The following is an 18,705-nucleotide window of genomic DNA, read 5'->3' as shown; positions in this document are numbered from 1 at the left end:
TTTCAAAACTGCTAAGGGATATGGGTCACGATTAGGTCTAAGATAAAGCAATTGCAAACTACAGGGTATTTGAAACAACTACCCACATGAAAAACAACTAGCTTGAGAGCTGCTGCAGTGTTTAGAACTACTGTAGACCAATGACTTAGAAAACATCAATTCAGTGCTTTTTTATAATGTATTATGTATTAGAGGTAGCATGCATTTTGGAGAAGGGAAGGAGGGGGTGGCCACAGGCTGTGCTACACAGTCACAATGTTCCCTTTAAGTTGCATTGTCTTTGAAATAAATATTTCCTTTTGCTTATTTTACTTTATTTTTTATTTTATTTTATTTTTTATTTTATTTTTATTGTTTGAATTTAATTTCATTTCATTTTTATTTTCCCTCAGGGCAAAATTCCTAAATGAATATTCTTAGACAGCAAATAAGTTACTATTTCTTTAAGAATCACTGAATTACATTTTGGCTCCTGTGTCAAACTATGCAACCCACAGGTTGCAATTTCAGGTGAATTACCCATTTGTTTAAAGTATCCCTGATTTGACATCCAGTCAAATTTCCTTTCTGGGTATGGATAATGCTAAATGTCACAACACAGGAATCTGTACTGAGGAACTGCACAGATTCCCCAGACAGAAACCAGAGATGCAGTCAAGCAGCAGCTTCACTTAGTCTGAACGGGAGAAAAAGAAACAAACCTAAGAAGACGACGAATGAACAAAACACCTTAGAACAAACTTGATCCAAGTTTTACAGTGTGTTGTGAAATTCAAATCTCACTCACAAGTTTGCGGGTTTATTGTGAAATTTCACACAAAAAATCATTGTAAATCACTCCAGAAATGAGAAGTTGCTGCAGATCTTCTCCAGTTTGTTCAAATACATAAGACTAAATGTACAGTCTTCTGCCCTAAGGTGGTCTCCCAGTTTTAAAGCAAAGCTCAAATATGCAAATCTGAAATACATTGAGTACAACACAGATGTATTAAAAAGCTTCTATACTTAAAAGAGATGAAACCAGCAGGCAGATTTACTGAGTCTATAAATTATGGAAAGGGTTCAGGCACATGCTCACAGTTTAATACTCAGATGCTTGCAAGCAGAAGGCGAATTCTACTTGGCCTTTTTATGCCCTGTAAAATGCTAAAGAAACAAAAAGTGGGTGCACCCTGAAATTAATTCCCCGTGTGCCAACACAAGAGATGTGAAAAAGCTTTGTCATCTCAAGCCACCTTTCAGTTCCTGTTGGAAGCCTTTAAAGCCAGGCAAACTTTGGAGTAAAATGAGTTCTGACCGTGTCCACAGCTGAAAGAATACAGCCATCAGTCCTTCCCCACTGTGGGCTGTGAGAGATTTTGCCTTTAACATAGGACCGTGCATGCTGTTGCATAGCAAGACCACGAAACTGGAACATACTGATCGATACTTCTCAAAACATTGCCTTTGCTTTTTCAGTACAAAATAACTCATTTCCTGCAGAGAACAAGAGCACTTGCTAAAGGCCCAGAAATGCCCATCAACAACGTAAACACCGGCTCATAGGAGCTGACATTAAGGGTCATAGTCAGATCTGCAAAATGAACAGAATATTCCCTGAGGACAAATGCCAGTCCTCTTTCCTGCTGTGAACACCATAAAGAAAACCTCTCCCCCTCTTTGTGAAATGTTTCTGGAACTAATACTGCTGTCTCAAATCCTTTTTTAATTGAAGTCCATGGTGTAACTCCCTGCCAAATTCCCACTAGGAGCAAAATGATGAGGAATGACTTGGACTGAATGGAGAAATTGCTGAATGAAGTAAAGAAAATGGAAAAAGCTTGGGTGCAAATGTGCAGTGGGATTTGGTGTACTGCACGTGCCTTAGGGGCAGTTCTGTTCCCTCAGGTTCTACCTTAGTTCTACCAGCTATGCTAAACTACACATGCCTGGGAGCATCATCTGTGGCCCACTGCAACAACCATATCCCTTCCTTTATATCCTCCTGTCCACCATAAAAGGGAGTTGCATCCAAACTGTTGCATTGCTGGGAATGGTCTCTGACCTGCGCTAACTTCCAAAAGGAATACCACATCCATGTTGCAGTGCCCCGGCATGACTGCATTTGATAACACAGGAGCTGCTAACACTGTCCATCTCAGCACAAATGCAGTAACTAAGGTTGAGGGGATCAGCTTCATGAAAAGCTACAACATCATTAAGATAGGAAAAAACAAGAAAGGAAAAAGAACAGAAAGAAAAAGAAAGAAATGAAAAGAAAGGCAAGGGGAAAGCAGCATCTTTGAGTTGTATGTACTAAGACAAACATTTTGTTGAAACCACTTTGTTGTAGGACATTCCTAATAAAAGCTGTTCTTCAAAACAGTCCCATCCCACTCTTTCAGTGGAGGTGACAGTGTACCACAGAATTGTTCCTTAGCACAGTGGCTGTTCTGGCAGCCTCCAGTCATAGCAAGCAGCACCTCAGAGCTCAGGAGGAGAAAGCACCATTTTTGTATGCCCTACAATACAGGATTTACATACGATTTACCTGTTCATCTTCTCCAGGTGGAAACAAAGCTGGGAGCAGAAGTTGAACGATTTTACTGACATGCCACTATGTGAAAATTTGACCCTTTTAATAGCGTCGTAATTGTGTTGCAATGGCTGCTCCTATCACAGAGCTGCTATGCTCTCTGTTGTAGCTATAGCAATGAATTACACCAGGGCTTCTTTCATTTTCTTCTAATGTTTTCTGCAAGCTGAGCCTGCAAGTGGGTGGAAATACATCTATTACAGAGGGTGCAGAAAAGACAGCTATGGAACTTGGGGTCTGATTCTGACTATGATGCTGAATTACTGTCTAAAACCAGGCAAATTAAACCCCTGTGCCCTGGATTCCTAGTGCAGCGGGTAGGACAGATGTTGAGAGAAGGTGAATAAAGTGTCTGTCCGTTAGGATGACGCAATAAAACCTGAGGTCTGAGAATCTCTGCTAAGGAAATTTTCATGGAAAAGAGTAATATGCTTAAGTGGTGTGAATGCAGATAGGCTGGCAGATTGCAGAAGAGTTAGGACTATTTACAGAAGCTGAAAATGTCTCTTGCGTTGTTGTCATTTCATAATCAAGTGAATGGCAAAGAGCGGTCTGTAAATTTATGTGCAAACTCCCATCTGTGCCAGAAGAAGAGGAAAGTAATTTCAGAGATGCAAATAAAGCTGCCACACAGTACCTGAACCGTAACAAATTGAGATGACTAGCCATAGTGACAGTGGTATGGGAGCTGAAGATTTTGGGGTTTTGCACTGAGTATACAGAGGCATTCAGCAAAATATATTGCTGTGCTGTAAATGCATTAATATCCCTTGTCAGGAAGATCATGAAGACTAATAACTTACAAAGACTGTTTACAGAATTAGCTGAAGAAGCTAAGTTTCTCTGTTAAATTCACTTTTCTGCTAAAGGCTTAGCAAGATCACTTAGTCTTTCTGTACCTTTTTCATATGTAAAATGCTTGTAACAATACAGGCACGGTGGGTGCCAATAGACCGCAATATATGGGATTGCACAATGAATTGATTTTCAATTTTCTTAAAGCAAATATATTTTCTCCTATGTTAAATATTTATTACTCTAGCTGCAAGAATAGCTGTCATTAGAAATAGAAATTTATTGTGCAATTCAACAGCTTTTGGACGTATCTCAACTGCTGAAGTATTTATGCTAAGTGGAAGAAAAAAATAATGCCCCCATTGAACTGGTCTTCACTGACATGTAGATGCCTCACTGCATGTTTGGCATGTATCTGAAGGGGGCCTATAGGGATGCTGGGGAAGGACTCATTAGCAACTGTAGTGACAGGACAAGGGGTAACAGGTTAAAACTTAAACAGGGGAAGTTTAGATTGGCTATAAGGAGGAAATTCTTTCCTGTTAGAGTGGTGAGGCACTGGAATGGGTTGCCCAGGGAGGTTGTGAATGCTCCATCCCTGGCAGTGTTCAAGACTAGGTTGAACAAAGCCTTGGGTGAGATGGTTTAGTGTGAGGTGTCCCTGCCCATGGCAGGAGGGTTCAAAATAGATGATCTTTTGAGGTCCCTTCCAACCCTTGGGATTCTGTGATCTTAAGGTCCTTTCCAACCCTAACTATTCTATAATTCTATGTTTCTATGATTCTATTACAGCTTGGCAATGGCAGTGTTTTCATTTCAAACAATTTTTGAGCAATGGGTTTTGATAGTGTTGTGAAATGCTGGTCTCATGTTTTACAATGATGTGGGCTCCTGAAAAATAATTAAGCAGCACCCAAGCACAAAACCAAAACCTATTAGGTTCTGTCGAAATTACTGCTGGGATTAGCTTAGTGCAATGATCGCTTCTCAAGTCTGGAATAATATCAGGGTAGCAAGACTCACATAAGCATAAATATTTCTGATATCCAGCTTATTCTAAGTATTTGCATCTTCTGCTTCACTTCTCAGAGGTATGTTTCTTAATTTTCTACAAGCTTTTCAAGGTTTTCACCAAAGAGGCAGCAGCGATGCTTAGCACTTGAATCACGCTTTTCACTTTCAAAATATTGTAGATATTAAACAGTTTTTCCCAAACTCATGAAAAAAAAAAACTGAGAAATGAGGGGAAAAGAAGTTAAAGGTGTTAATGGAAATTTGGTGCATACACTTTGATAATCACCCCACTCCTATTGCTGTTTTTCTAATTAGGGAACTAAGATGGCCAAACCATGATTTCACCCCATCTATTTAACTAGCTCGTAGCAAGCTCTGTCCCCTATTTCAGAGTTTTATCTCAGAGTACTCACTGGGCTTACTACACTTGTAACCTCAAATGTAGTAGTAGTAATGTAATGTCATCTATCCTTTGTAAACCAGGCTGCTGCTTGTGAAATGCACTGTCTAGATGGCACCAAATGGGAATTTTCCCAGTGTTGGTGTCACGACAACATTGGTGACAGCTCTAAAATAAAAATTAAACAATTGAAACTGATTTCCTTTGTTATCAGAATTTGACTGTCCCAGTTCAAATGTGGCCTTAATCAGCTGACTGGAAAAAAGAGCCCTTACAGCCATAGAGAAAGCCTTGTAGAGCTCTTGGTTCTGTACTATAGGATCAAAAAAAAGGGCTGAACAGCAGATGTAAACAGCTAACTGGGGATATAAAAGAAGAGATCTGCCCTTTAAAATCTGCTTTTATCAGTTGTAGAGAAGCTGTTAGTATCCAAGCCTGTCAGATAAGTGGCATTAGAAAGCTGTAAGATTATTGAGGTTATTATTCTTCAAAATTGCAGTAAAAGACACTAAAACTGAGTTAGGGCTCAGTGACTTGAAGTACTGCCTGAGCAACCTATGAATAAGCAGACTCAGCCATATGAAAACATGCAGTCATGTTTGGACGTTCAGAAAGTTATTTAGCTCTGTTGAGCAGTCTCTCCAGTATCTGCACTATGTGTGCTTGTGTTCTGTGGAGGTAACCTCTAACTCTTCACAAAGAAGCACGGTGGCATGGGTTAAATCCTTTGGATGGTTTAAGTAATACTTCTTTGCTGGGTCTTTTTTGGACATATCATTTGGGAAGAGCACTTGTCTGGAGAGTTACAGCAGTCAGGTCCTGATCGTGCTGGTATTTCTTCAACTGAAAGGAAAATATAGTGCTCATATCTCAGAGAAGGGTGATGGGTGCTCTGTCTGAGGATGGGTCTTTTGCTGGACTGGGCTTCTTATATTCTCTCCTCAACACATTCTGCAAAGATGCTACTGCATTTTAGCCTTTTCTCTGATATTAGAATCATAGAATCATAGAATCATTAGGGTTGGAAAGGACCTTAAGATCATCCAGTTCCAACCCCCCTGCCATGGGCAGGGACACCTTACACTAAATCATATCACCCAAGGCCTCGTCCAACCTGGCCTTGAACACTGCCAGGGATGGAGCATTCACAACCTCCCTGGGCAACCCATTCCAGTGCCTCACCACCCTAACAGGAAAGAATTTCCTCCTTATAGCCAATCTAAACTTCCCCTGTTTAAGTTTTAACCTGTTACCCCTTGTCCTGTCACTACAGTCTCTAATGAAGAGTCCCTCTCCAGCATCCCTATAGGCCCCCTTCAGATACTGGAAGGCTGCTATGAGGTCTCCACGCAGCCTTCTCTTCTCCAGGCTGAACAGCCCCAACTTCCTCAGCCTGTCTTCATACGGGAGGTGCTCCAGTCCCCTGATCATCCTCGTGGCCTCCTCTGGACTTGTTCCAACAGTTCCATGTCCTTTTTATGTTGAGGACACCAGAACTGCACACAATGCTCCAGGTGAGGTCTCTCCCTTTAACCCTGACCCACAAACACTCTGTGGACTGCTCACCTGTCCCCAGACAGAGTTCCATACTCCATATTCCCCATGACATTTCAGAACCTAAGGTATCTAATATACCTTAGGATGTTACCTGCTTAAAGTAGCTAGCATAGATCAAATGGACTGCTGAGAGCTGAACTTGACTCTTATGAAAGTTTCCCTGCATTAGGAACATAGTGTGGTCTCCTGTAAAACTGGGCTGTCATCATCCAAATCCAGGAAAGCACAAAGCAAAACATGCATCTTTTTCTGTCTGCCCTTCCCATTTCCTTTGCCAAATGAGAGGTTTGGATATGTTCATTTTCTATCGCTTCAGCTGACACTCAGCAGATGCAGATGTGTTATTTTTATATACATCTGCAAGGCTGAGGGCAAACAGAACTGAGTGCTGTTCATCAGGTAGAAAATTAGAAATGGCATGTCTGCCTCTTAAATAGAGCTTACAATTGGACATATAGATATCAAATTCATACTTACAGCCTGAGCACTGAAAGGAGGAGGTAAGGATGAGCTTGCCTAGGTCTCTCTATTGCCCAAGGTAGTCATAGTCAATACTTCAACGTGCATTCAATGGTGCCTAGAGTGAAGGTCTCCATTTGTTTTATAGCTGGGCCAACTGCCAGCTTGCAAAAGTACGCTTTACAGAGACAGAAATGTTATCAAAGTTGTAAGGTTAAATAATGCTATGTTATCAACTTAAACCTGGCTCTCAATTTGAAATGTTTAGGAAAGAGCACTGAAGTCAGCTTGCATGTAATTTTAATTTACTAATAGAGTAATCAACATCTGTAGAGCTTGCAGCCACAAAATCTTTCACTCAAGGAAAATTGTGCTCAAGATTTCTCCTGTCTGAGATCTATAATCTCATTTTAATTAGCATTGCACATGACTGTTCCAATCAAAATAAGTCAGTGCCATCTGCATTCATGGTTAACATCAGCTAGCATGATAGCAGTCAGTGATTTTAAGTTAATACATGGGCTCTGAGGCACAAATGTCTGTTCAAGGACAAAGAACACTGCCCTTTCTTTCTACTTCTTAGCTTTTGAAACACCTCATTCATCTTAAAATTTGTCAAACACAGAGCATTTCCAGTTTGGCATCTGTTTTACATATGGGATATGGCAACCTTGAATATTCTCTGCAACAGAAGATATTGTCATTTGTTTGAAGTTATTTAATTATTTATGATTGGATTACACCTGCCCAGTATTCTGCGTGGTTGCCTGCTGTGTGGTTAGGGGTTTGAGATGTTGATAGGCTTCCATGGCAAGGAACACAATTCAGTGTTTTTCAGTATTCAGTGAAACGTTAAGACAATGGTTGTCCGTAGAGTGGTAAAACTAAGCCCATTGCATGCGGATAAGGACAATACCAGCAGGGTGATATGTTGAATGCCTGTTTGCGTGTGCATTGCCATTTCTCCAGAGACCAAGTGTCATTAATTGGTAGGGAAGAGGTGACTGATGACACTCAGCTGCTTCTGGATTTGGATGCTGCTTCATCATATGTCCTCACAGAATGCCTTATTTGAGAAGGCAACAGATGAAATGCTACTGATAAGAATCCTTAATGAATGTAACTTACTAAGATATCATGAAGTTTTTAAAGGATTTCCATGGCTAAATCTTTAATTTCTTCAAAGATTACATGCAGTCCAAGAACATTTACAAAAGAAAGGCACAAGCATATCTGATCCCATGGATTATGTAAAATTCAGCAGTCTTCATCCTCAGAGAGGGGGATTATCTTGGCTTTTCTGAAAGCATTAGTACATGACTGTAAACTCTTCAAGAGAAGACATATTCCAAACAGCATTCTTCCTCCTCCTCCTAAACCAAACCTTTCATGCAGACTGAGTGCTTCCAAGAGCTTTGAAATAGTTTTGGTTGTGCAGTTACAACTCTGGTAATTTTTCAAGTTCTCTCATTATAAGCGGTAACCTTGAGTGTTTTAAATCTACCCATAAAGCTGCCATAATCACTGTCTGCAATTGCACTAAAATGCACAACAATTAATTATATCAAATCCTTCTCACAGAAGTGTTTATCGGTGAAGAGATTGCCATGAATTTATTTCTGACAATAAAAGAGCAGGAATTATTATACACCCCTTGGGACCTTACTGATCTAACAGTTCTGTAGTCAGGTTTATAATCATATTATTTTTTCCTATAGGAAATAAGCATCAGTTCTTGATAGGCATCTTCTTTAAACAATATTTTACTTGGGAAAAATATTTTTCCCCATAAGAAACCAAGATCTGGATTTTCAGCTAGGTAGCTCCAATGAGCAACCTGTACTGATGTACAGCCCTGCTGGGATTCATGTGCAGGGGCTTCCCTTGAGAAACTGGAATACGTCTACCTTGAAGTCTACTTGTGTAGGTGCCATGCATAGGACTGGGCAAGGCTGAGAACTAGTATCACTGTACTTGGTAATACAGAGCTCAGGACAGGCTGAAGATCCTTCCCAGGACCTGGGTTGAATACCGAGGCAGTAAGATCATGCTAAAATATGCCTAGCCACAGTCTGATAGCCAGGTAACTTAAAGCTAGCCCTCAATTTGTGCTTATGGAGTCCCTAAATGTATATATATGCATTCTATATTAATATACATGCCCTAAACATGGGATTTTTTTTGTATAGGCAGACCAAAGGTAGAAGTCCACTTCAAACTGGTGGAAAATATCTTCAATATCAAAGAAAAGACCTAGAGCTGCTTGAGTAGGTGCTGCAGTACAGAGGGACAGTGACAGAATGGTGCTGTGTGCACCCCAAGTTCATTTGGAGGGGTCTGTGCCAGACTAGCATTACTCTGGTCAGGGTATCTCTCAGTTTAGTTTTGGATTTCACGAATCCAATGTGTGCAACCTAACACAGCTCCAGGACATGAACCAAAGCACTGGAGTAGGAATAATCAATAGATTGCCTTTGAAAGCTCACTTCTGGTCTGAACTAGATGCTCATATAGGTGCATCCATTCACCTGAAGAAATGCATTACCCTGAGCACGGTTTTGGTCCCTTGTGTTTAGTCCTTCTAAAGCATCCGTCTGTCTGAGCACAAGCGAGTGTGAGGAAAGGACACATTCAACAGCCACAAACTGCTGTTGGCAAGGTGACAAGAGGGGCTTCTCAATTCCGGGTTTATTTACTAGATCCTCTGATATGGCAATTGTTCTTCATGAAGTGAAACAATAAATAACATACTTTATGATTCAGCTTCTCTTAAAAAAAAACAGTGTTCCGTGAAGATTATCTTCACAGTGGGAGTTTTTCCTCCAAGCAAGGTCTTTCCCTTTGGAAAGGAGCAAGGGTTAGCTGTAACAGAAAATAGGACAAATTGTTCAGAAGTAAATGTTCCCAAGGCTGATATCATCACCTGTCTTCATATCTTTGTTTCCTTCCACAGAGCCATGTTTGACTATGACAAGAGCAAAGACAGTGGCCTCCCAAGCCAAGGACTCAGCTTTAAGTATGGAGACATCCTTCATGTCATCAATGCCTCGGACGATGAATGGTGGCAGGCGAGGAGGGTCACTCTGGAGGGAGACAGCGAGGAGATGGGAGTTATACCCAGCAAGAGGAGGTGAGTGCTGCCTCTTTCTTCCTACCTCCTTGGCCATGGTGACATTCCATTTTATTCCAAAGACCTACAGAAAAAATGGGGAAAGTAGAGGAAATTCCCACAGTTTATTTCAAAAGCTGGAAGAGATGATTTTTACTGTGAAATTTAAAGAGCCCCAACTGTTTAACTTTGCTCAAAATAAACCCAAAAGGGTACTCAGTTATAGAGGATTAGTAACTTCACAAAGAAAAGGGGAGGAAGGTGAGAGAGCACACCATCTACTAAAGAGCTTTGGCAGAAAAAGGAATAACCAGAACCCAAGTCTGGAAATGAGCTCTGAATTTGAAGTAGAGCACATGGTTTAATGTCAGAGTGATTAACCGTTGCATCAAACTGCTGAGAGACGTAATGAATGTCTTGATATTTTCAAATCAAGGGTGTATGTCTTTCTTCTCAGCCTGTGTGAGGTAGAAGAAAATGACACTAAATAATATAGTGGTCATCTTTGGCTTCAAAATCTGTTAATTTAATCTCTGCCTGCCTGGAAACTGATGGATAATAAATATCACAGTATTTTTTTCATCTAGTGCCAATGAAGGAACTTTCATCCACTCTCCAAGCGAAATCTGAATCTTTGTTTAGCTGTGACAGATTGATGCTGGCTGACAGAAAGAGAACAGGCATCTGAATCTCTCTCATTGTTTGGATTGTTTACTCTGTCTGGATGCTTTTGTAAAATTGGCCACAAGTCTCAGATAGCATCAGAACTACAACACAAATCAGTATTACTTTCTGCCTCTGTGGATAGTGGCTATAGAAAGGTCAAGAACTGAGCGGGTAGGAAGAAAATGAAATCTGCCAAACCACATTACATTTCTCTTTCGCAGCAGCGCTCCCATACTGCATGTAAACTTTCTATTCCCAGCTATCTCAGTTTTAGCATTAAGATAAATATGATTTTGCCCGTTTTTTATAGTGAGGAAATGGGATGTTTGATACCCTATAGAGCACCTGCAGCTCAAGAAAGTTGGCTCAGGTGCTAATAGAGGTTATGGTACTCCTTGTTTTACATCATGTAAAAGTAAACTGAAAGACCATCTAATCGTGACCAGGTGTGAACAGCAACCACACCAGGATTTTCAACAAAAAGTAACTTTGGAGTTTTATAATAGAGAGAAATAAACACTACATTATAACTTTTAAGATGGGGAAAAGTGTGCCCATTAAGCAGATTTATTCTCTAGATATAGAAAAATGAATACTTGCCTGCTATTAATTGCTACAATAAATACTGTTGTAATGACATGATTGGATCACACATGGCAAAAGAAGGAAGTCTATTCAGTTACTACCAAGGGATGTACGTGCACAAAGCTCACGCAGTGTAGTGCATACTCTGAGAGATACAAAAAGATGTCATACATAATGAAACAACTACAGGGAGAAAAGGGCAAAGCAAAGCAACTGATTAATATGTAGAGTTGTGTCGTGGTTTAAACCCAGTCAGGTAACTTGTTCACTCACTCCCAGTGAGTGGTGCCAAGCTGACAACAATCAAGGTCCGTGTTCGTCTCCCCCCCCCTCCCTGCACCGGGGCTCTCCCTTTCCCCGCTCCCGGAGGAACGGGGAGGAGGATCGAGAGAGTGCAACTCCTACGGGTTGAGACAAGAACAGTCCAGCAACAAATCACCACCGCTACTATCAGCTAAAACAATGATAAGGGAAAATAACAAGGGAAGAGAATACGATACCACCGGCCAAGAAAACGAGTTCCACCCGGAAGCTCCTGTCCTTCCGGGTCACTCCCAGTTACCCCCCACCCCGGGCATGACGTGCTGTGGTATGGAATACCTCCCCGGCTAGCCCGGGTCAGGCGCCCCGTCTCTGCTTCCTCACAGCTTCCCCTCCTCCCTGGCAGAGCATGAGCCTCACAGAGTCCTTGGTCAGGGTAAACATCACTTAGCAACAACCGAAAACATCGGCTTCACCAACGCTGTTCTCAAAACTAGAAGTCAAAACACAGCACTGCACCAGTTAACACAAAGGAAAAAAACATGACTGCTACTGCTGAACCCAGGACAAGTTGTATCTTCTGTAAGGCAGAGAAGATGTAAGGGCCTAAAGCTTCTTGAGTTGCCTGCACAGTGATGTTTTCAAAGACAAAAGATGGACCCTCTCTAGTCAAGGTCAGACATGCAGTACAGCCTAGGAAAAACGTATGGCTTAGGGAAAGAAAAGAGGGAAAGGGGGAAAGAGAGAAGAGGCAAAATGAGAATAGGTTGGCTAGCATCTAAAAATAAGAGTCCTGAATCTGAAAAGGTGCGGGGATAGTTATCATCTGCTGCACTTTGTCATCCTGATTCTTCACTAGTGAATCTGAGAGGTCTGGAAAAGTCAGTGGCATCTGATTTTCTGTCTGCATTAATATAATGATGTGATACACCTGAGCTGGGGGGTTAGTGAGGAGGTTGCTGTTATTTCGTAAGAGGCTTCAGTTGTACAAGGTTGTTTTTCCCAATGCACTGAAGAGTGAGTGTTATTTCCTTTCTGTGGATTCTGGATGATCCCTCAGAGCCAGTGAGACTGATGTGCTCTTGCCAGCACCTTCTGTGGTCATTCACACCACCCAAGGGGAGGATGAGCAATCAATGCATACAGGGCTGAGCTACAGACAATAAAGCTCATCATACTGCCGGAATGTTCTAATTCAGAGTAATTTCCTCTGCAGGTGTGGGTTATTGACTATGACAGGCTTGATCTAAAACAGAGTAGCCCTGTGATTCATTTGACCAAAGGCAGGCAACTATGGCATGGGGATCTTCATTTAAGCTGCTTTCTCCAGGATGCTATATCCTCTCATAGTTTATATGGCACTATTTCTATAGGCACTGCATTATATGCAATACAGTGTATGTAATATCTAGTGGTAAAATATGCCTTGTGACATAGCAGGAGGAAAAGACCACCTGTGGCTGTTTGCTGGGCTGTGATTTGCCCTGCTAAGCCCAACTTCGTATGATGTTGTAGGTTGAAGAGATTTTATAGTTGTCTTGTACTTTTCAATCCCCCATTCATTTTTGTTCCTTTTCTTAAGGTTTGGGGAGGGTGGCAGTGATGTTGAGGGTATGGTTTGGTGGGTTTGGGTTTAGTGTTGTGCTTGGACTCCTTCTTCTGCCTACCTATATATGCAGGAATGCTATCCTGTGGGACTGTAACATTTTTGCACTGTGGGTCAGGGAGAGGCTGTACATACCCAAGGATTATTAGTGCCAGGGTGAGCCTTTCAGCTATCTGCTTTACTACCTTATCTCCCATCCAGCAACAGCCAATATACATTTACTGCAGTTTTCCATAACTGAAGTTATTAGGGAATAGCTCTGAAAAACAGTGAATGCTTCAATTTTATTTTGGGGTGTGTGTGTATATATATGTGTACAATTATATGTATATATACACACACAAAGCCATTAAAAGTACATTATACAACTTCTTTAATGTGCTGTGTAATGGTATTTGTTTTCCAAGTATCTGCTTTTGCATGGTTTATTACATCTATTTACAGGAGAGCCCTTCACACAGTGACATTTTAGCATGAACTGATAAGAGAAATTTTTAAGTCAAGACTCCATGCTATTTTTCTATGATATATGTGATATACCAGAAGAAATCATAGTTTATAAGGGAACTGCTACTCATTATTACCAACCTTTACCTCTTAGTGATTCAATAGAGCTTTAAAAGCATTTATCATTAGAATTCAGTGCTGCTGCTAACATATGCCGTCTTAATGATTAAATTGTCAAGTCAAGCTTTAAGAGAGAGTTTTGGAGGGCAGCACTGCAGGTAGAGGAGGGTTACCAAAAGAGGCAGCATAAAGAAATGAGGATGGCCCTGTGTTTCTTCACTAATCTGTCCAAGCACCAAATCCCATGAATTGGTGAGCCCATGAACTCAATGGGGATTAACGAAACCTAAATGCTCAGTATCCCAAAGTGCTAAAATATCATTTCAGCCCTTTCTACATCTGAAAAGAATGTTTTATTAATTCGTCAATATGTACTTATTGTCTGATTACAGTTCTCAGCTATGGGACTGAGTAGCCGGTTGCATAGTGACCAAATATAATGCTATAAAGGTGATGTGATATTGTACCGTACTGAAGTTCGGAACAGTAGGATTTTGGCAATAAGAGGCTGCAAACCACTTCAATAGTGGTTCAACAGTCACCAAATAGTTGTTATTATATAATATTAATGAATGAATATTGCAGGCCAAATTTATGTTGGCTCCACATCCACCAAAAAAGATTTATCCAAGCTATGTCTAAGGTGAGAATGGGCCACAGTTATTATGCTGGCAGGGTCTCCAAAGTGAGGGAACATAGCTACCAGTCCTGCCTCATTGTGTCAGGCATCCTGTGGTATTATGTGTGCACTATGATTACACATGTGAATTGCTCTTCTATTGTCAGATTTACTATTTTATACTAAAACAACCAGCAGAATTAGATTTACACTAGATATTTCTTCATTTAGATGTATAGATTTAGATTGGAACATCTACACCTGCTGGGATTTGGACCAAAAGAACTTTTGTTTGCCTCATTGTCCTTCCTGTTATCTGGATAAGCAAATTCATTTCAGCTTCCCAGAAAAGGCAGCAGCCATCTGAGCAGCCCGTGTATGATTCCCTCCCCATGGAAGCACTCACATTAGTCAAAGGGAAAAACAACAAGCATGAAACCAATGTGCATAATTTAGAGTGTATTAAATTCCTAACCAGATGTTCAAACCCAGTAGTAAGGAGATATTGATCTGTTTCAACACTGATTTTACACTTCCAGTTCTTTCTACTTTCTCTTTGAGGAGGCTGCACACAGAAAAGCTCTTACATTACAAGCCCCATACAACAACATTAATGTCAAACTTCTGTATTTCCTATGACATGTTTATCTGCTTGACTTGGGTTTGTGGGTCTAGAACTTATTTAGATGGCAATTTCACACAGATTGCCCTAGAATGGCACTATTTTTACTACTTCCCAACTGTGGCAAACATGGATTTGGTCCTAAAACACCCAAAATACTTACACTAATCTTTCTGTTGTCTTTGAGATGCACAGACACAAAACGGCTCATGGACATGGACATCATTCTAAGAAATCACTTTTCAGGTAGTTTAAGTACTTCTGACTACAAAATGTTATGCACCTCTGACAGCTGTTATTGTCAGCTGAAGGTGTGTGATGGTACCAACCTGATATGTGTGATATCAAACAGACAACATTCTCCCCACAAATACATGTAACCACACTCTCCTTTGAGAGCGCAATGCGGGGGAAAGTAAAACAAGTTTCACAAGTATTTAAGGACAAGGAACAAGAGGTTTTTCCCAGCATAGAAGTCCCTGTGGGCAAAAAGCCAGCTTAAATTTGTCACTCTGCTCATCTTTGCAGAAAGGCGTTTATCCACTCAAGTGAGTTTTATTGACAACACCAAGCTGTGTGGTGCAGTCAACACGCTGGAGGGAAGGGATGCCATCCACAGGGACCTTGACACGCTTGTAAGGTGGGCTTGAGTGAACCTCATGAAGTTCAATAAGTCCAAGTGCAAGGTCCTGCACCTGAGTCAGGACAATCCCATGCACAAGTACAGGCTGAGCAGAAACTGGATTGAAAGCAGCCCTGAAGAGAAGGACTTGAGGGTGTTGGTCAATGAGAAGCTCAACATAATGCAGCAGTGTGCGCTCAGGGAAAGACAATGATAAGCTGGGCTGCACCTAAAGGAGCATGACCAGCAGGTCTAGGGAGGTGATACTCCCCTTCTTCTCTGCTCTCATGAGAATCCACCTGCAGTCCTGCATCCAGCTCTGGGGCCCCCAGCATAAGAAGGATGTGGACCTGTGGGTGAGAGTCCAGAGGAGGCCACGAAGAAGGCTTAGAGAGTTGGGCTGGTAAAGACTGGACAAGAGAAGGCTCCTTAAGGGGAGACCTTAGAGCAGCTCCAGTGCCTAAAGGGGCTACAGGAAACCTGGAGAGGGAATTTTTACAAGGGCCTGTAGGGACAGAACAAGGAGAATTACTTTAAACTGACAGAGGGAAGACTGAGATTAGACATTAGGCAGAAGCTCTTCCCTGTGAGGGTGCTGAGGCGCTGGCACAGGGTGCCCAGAGAAGCTGTGGCTGCCCCATCCCTGGCAGTGTTCAAGGCCAGGTTGGACAGGGCTTGGAGCAAGCTGCTCTAGTGGAAGGTGTCCCTGCCCATGGCAGGGGGAGCTTTCAGGTCCCTTCCAACCCAAACCAGTCTGAGATTCTATCCTATGATTTTTAAGGGTTTCCTGTAAATTACTATGACATTTCTAAACATCCCTGAAGAATTTAATCCTTAGAAGATGAAACTTTTTAGCATGGCCTAATCAGGTAAGCTTTGTCTAAATTAAATTACATGACTATACTTACTAATCTAATTGGAAAAAAACAAATGGAAATAAATTTATATGTATGTGTTAAGTATAAACCTCTTCCTGTTCCTTTGCAATGATGGGGAACTTTTATGCTGAAGCAAAACAGCCCTTAGCTTTTAAACAGAATAAGGCTGTTCTACAATTTTATGAGAATTCATTTCCTAATGGCTTTAGGTCTACACTTTTCATTATTGACCCGGTACTGTGCTGTTCTCTATAAGCAAGTCACTGAAGGTAAAGAGCTGAGTAAGAACGTGTTCTCTACTACTGAAAAATACATGTTCTGTTGCAGGAGTGCTTAAAAATAATTTGGAGAATAGGAATCTATTGGTTAGTTGAGACCTCACATAAACAAGACTAAAGCAGTGCAGAAGACAGAAGCAGTAAAAACTATGGAGTGAGTCCACACATTCGGGCTATAAATAGTAATACATATTTTCACTTATCTTCCGCTTGACGGGCAGGCGATGCAAATAGAGTGTGGATGACCTGGAAATGGCAAAGCAAGACAAAAAGAAACACGTTAACAAAGATGTAAAATATAGCAAGGTCTTTTGAGAATCCAGTTTACATTGAATCGCATTGATAACTCTCCTTACTACAGTTCTTATGCTGGCTTTGGAATTAACTTTCATTCTGCAGAACACCTCAGTGCCAAATCTGTGCAAATCAGGCTACTGTAACCATTTTATTTGCTCCTCAGTGCCAGTTTGCAATGTGCATCTGTATTCTACATCAGTGATGAGCACTGTTATTGGAGATTAAAGCATGTCTCACTTGATATTTTACATCTCTGCTGTGAAGACTAATAACTCCTTTTAGAAAGGCACTGACAAAATTCCCAGTGGTCCATTAACCCCCAGGAATGGAGGATCACAGTTCATGTCTGGTTGAGTTGTGCTTGATTTCTTCTTTTTTGCAGTGCACACAAATAAATGAAAGTCTCATTTTAAAGAATCCCAGAGGCCCGTTTTCAGCAGCTACATGTGCCCAGAAGCACAAAAGCAGACAGACATTGCAATGCAGTGAGTGTTGCACCCCAGTAATAAGTTTCTCAGATGAGCAGGAAGAGAACGACGTACTGAAGAACTGAAGTCTTGTACTTGCTAGTGAGGAAAAACTGAAGGCTGAGGTGTATTTTGAATGTACATCTCCGCTTCTTTAGCTTTAGGGGACATGAGGTATCTACTACCTCAAGAAAGAACAAGTATACACGGTATAATTCAGCTGTCCCATCTCAGATGGTCTTAGACCATTTCTCTGTACAAAGCAGTGTTTCTGCAGAGAGCTACATTTGGAGAGCAGGTGGAAAGCTGGAGGTGAGATCTCCATCAGTTGTGCAAGGTGATGCTGTCTCCACATGGGGCTCAGAGCTTTTCAGTTCCCAGGACACATTCGAATACTGGGTGTAGGTGTCTTTGAACATGTCTTGAAATCTCATTGGGTTTGAGTGACCCTCAGGTACTTTGAAAATGGAACTTGAGCTATGAAGCAGTTTTGAAAACGTCTGTACTTTCCTCATCCCTTACACATAGCTCTATAGAGCAGATACACAATTAGAAAGGGTCATGGGAGCAATGCATAAATCAGGCAAGTCAGGGTTGCTAATCTGGGCCTTCCTGAATGTAGCATATATGAATACTTCTTTCTCACTTCATCTTTTTTGCACAACCCCCATAATCCTACTTTGTGTAGCAGTGTTGAATGAAAAATTCATTTCTTCCCTTAAAAGCAATTTCCTTAGCTGTTTGATGAAAATGCTGTCCAAGGGATGGTAGGTTTGTTGTCAGCTAAAGCAATGTAAGGAATTTACACTTGTATGCTATTTAGGCATTTGCAATGTCAGCTGCTGCAAAAAAACTCCTTTGTGCCTAAACTCCCTTTTTCATGGGGAAAAAAGGGAGTCAATTTATTTTTCCTTAAATATAGCAATTGCAAACCAAAAGACTCAAAAAAGTTCTAAAAGTGCTTGAATAATTTTACCTTTAAAAAAAATATATTTTCTAAGAGCTGGATCAATGATGCTAAAAGAACTGGTATTCAGTGCTTTTTACCTGCATCATTTTAGTTCCTTTTTTTAGCTCTGTCTATGGCAATAGTGTCCTGGTAGCTCAGATGAGATGTTATGAGACATAGTTCACTGCAGTCCTGCACCAGATGAGATGTTATGAGACATAGTTCACTGCAGTCCTGCACCCTCACCACCTCAACAAACACGAAACCTTTGGAGAACCAAGCTAAATTCTAACAGACTTCTCCAGCCCATGTAAAACCAAAGCCTTTCACACATCCAGATATTGGGTTGACTTCTCCCAAAGAAAGTCAAAAAAGAGTG

The 18,705-nt window shown here is 41.1% G+C and overlaps 1 protein-coding gene across 38 annotated transcripts in view; it reads left to right on the top strand.

Annotated features, from left to right (window-relative positions):
* The window catches only part of DLG2 (discs large MAGUK scaffold protein 2), a 998,920-nt gene that overhangs the window by 934,809 nt on the left and 45,406 nt on the right, over positions 1–18,705 (top strand). For all 38 annotated transcript variants that reach the window (XM_061457957.1, XM_061457959.1, XM_061457946.1 and 35 more), the window contains one exon: positions 9,754–9,930. In XM_061457957.1, the coding sequence (XP_061313941.1) occupies positions 9,754–9,930 (177 nt within the window). The remainder of the gene's footprint in view (positions 1–9,753; positions 9,931–18,705) is intronic.

This window comes from Pezoporus flaviventris, unplaced genomic scaffold, assembly GCF_033815535.1.
Source record: "Pezoporus flaviventris isolate CSIRO_AGI_PZ_B2104156 unplaced genomic scaffold, CSIRO_AGI_Pfla_v1 ptg000025l, whole genome shotgun sequence".
Lineage (NCBI taxonomy): Eukaryota > Metazoa > Chordata > Aves > Psittaciformes > Psittacidae > Pezoporus > Pezoporus flaviventris.
Note: the sequence above shows the minus strand (reverse complement) of the source record. Positions and strands in the feature narration are given on the sequence as shown.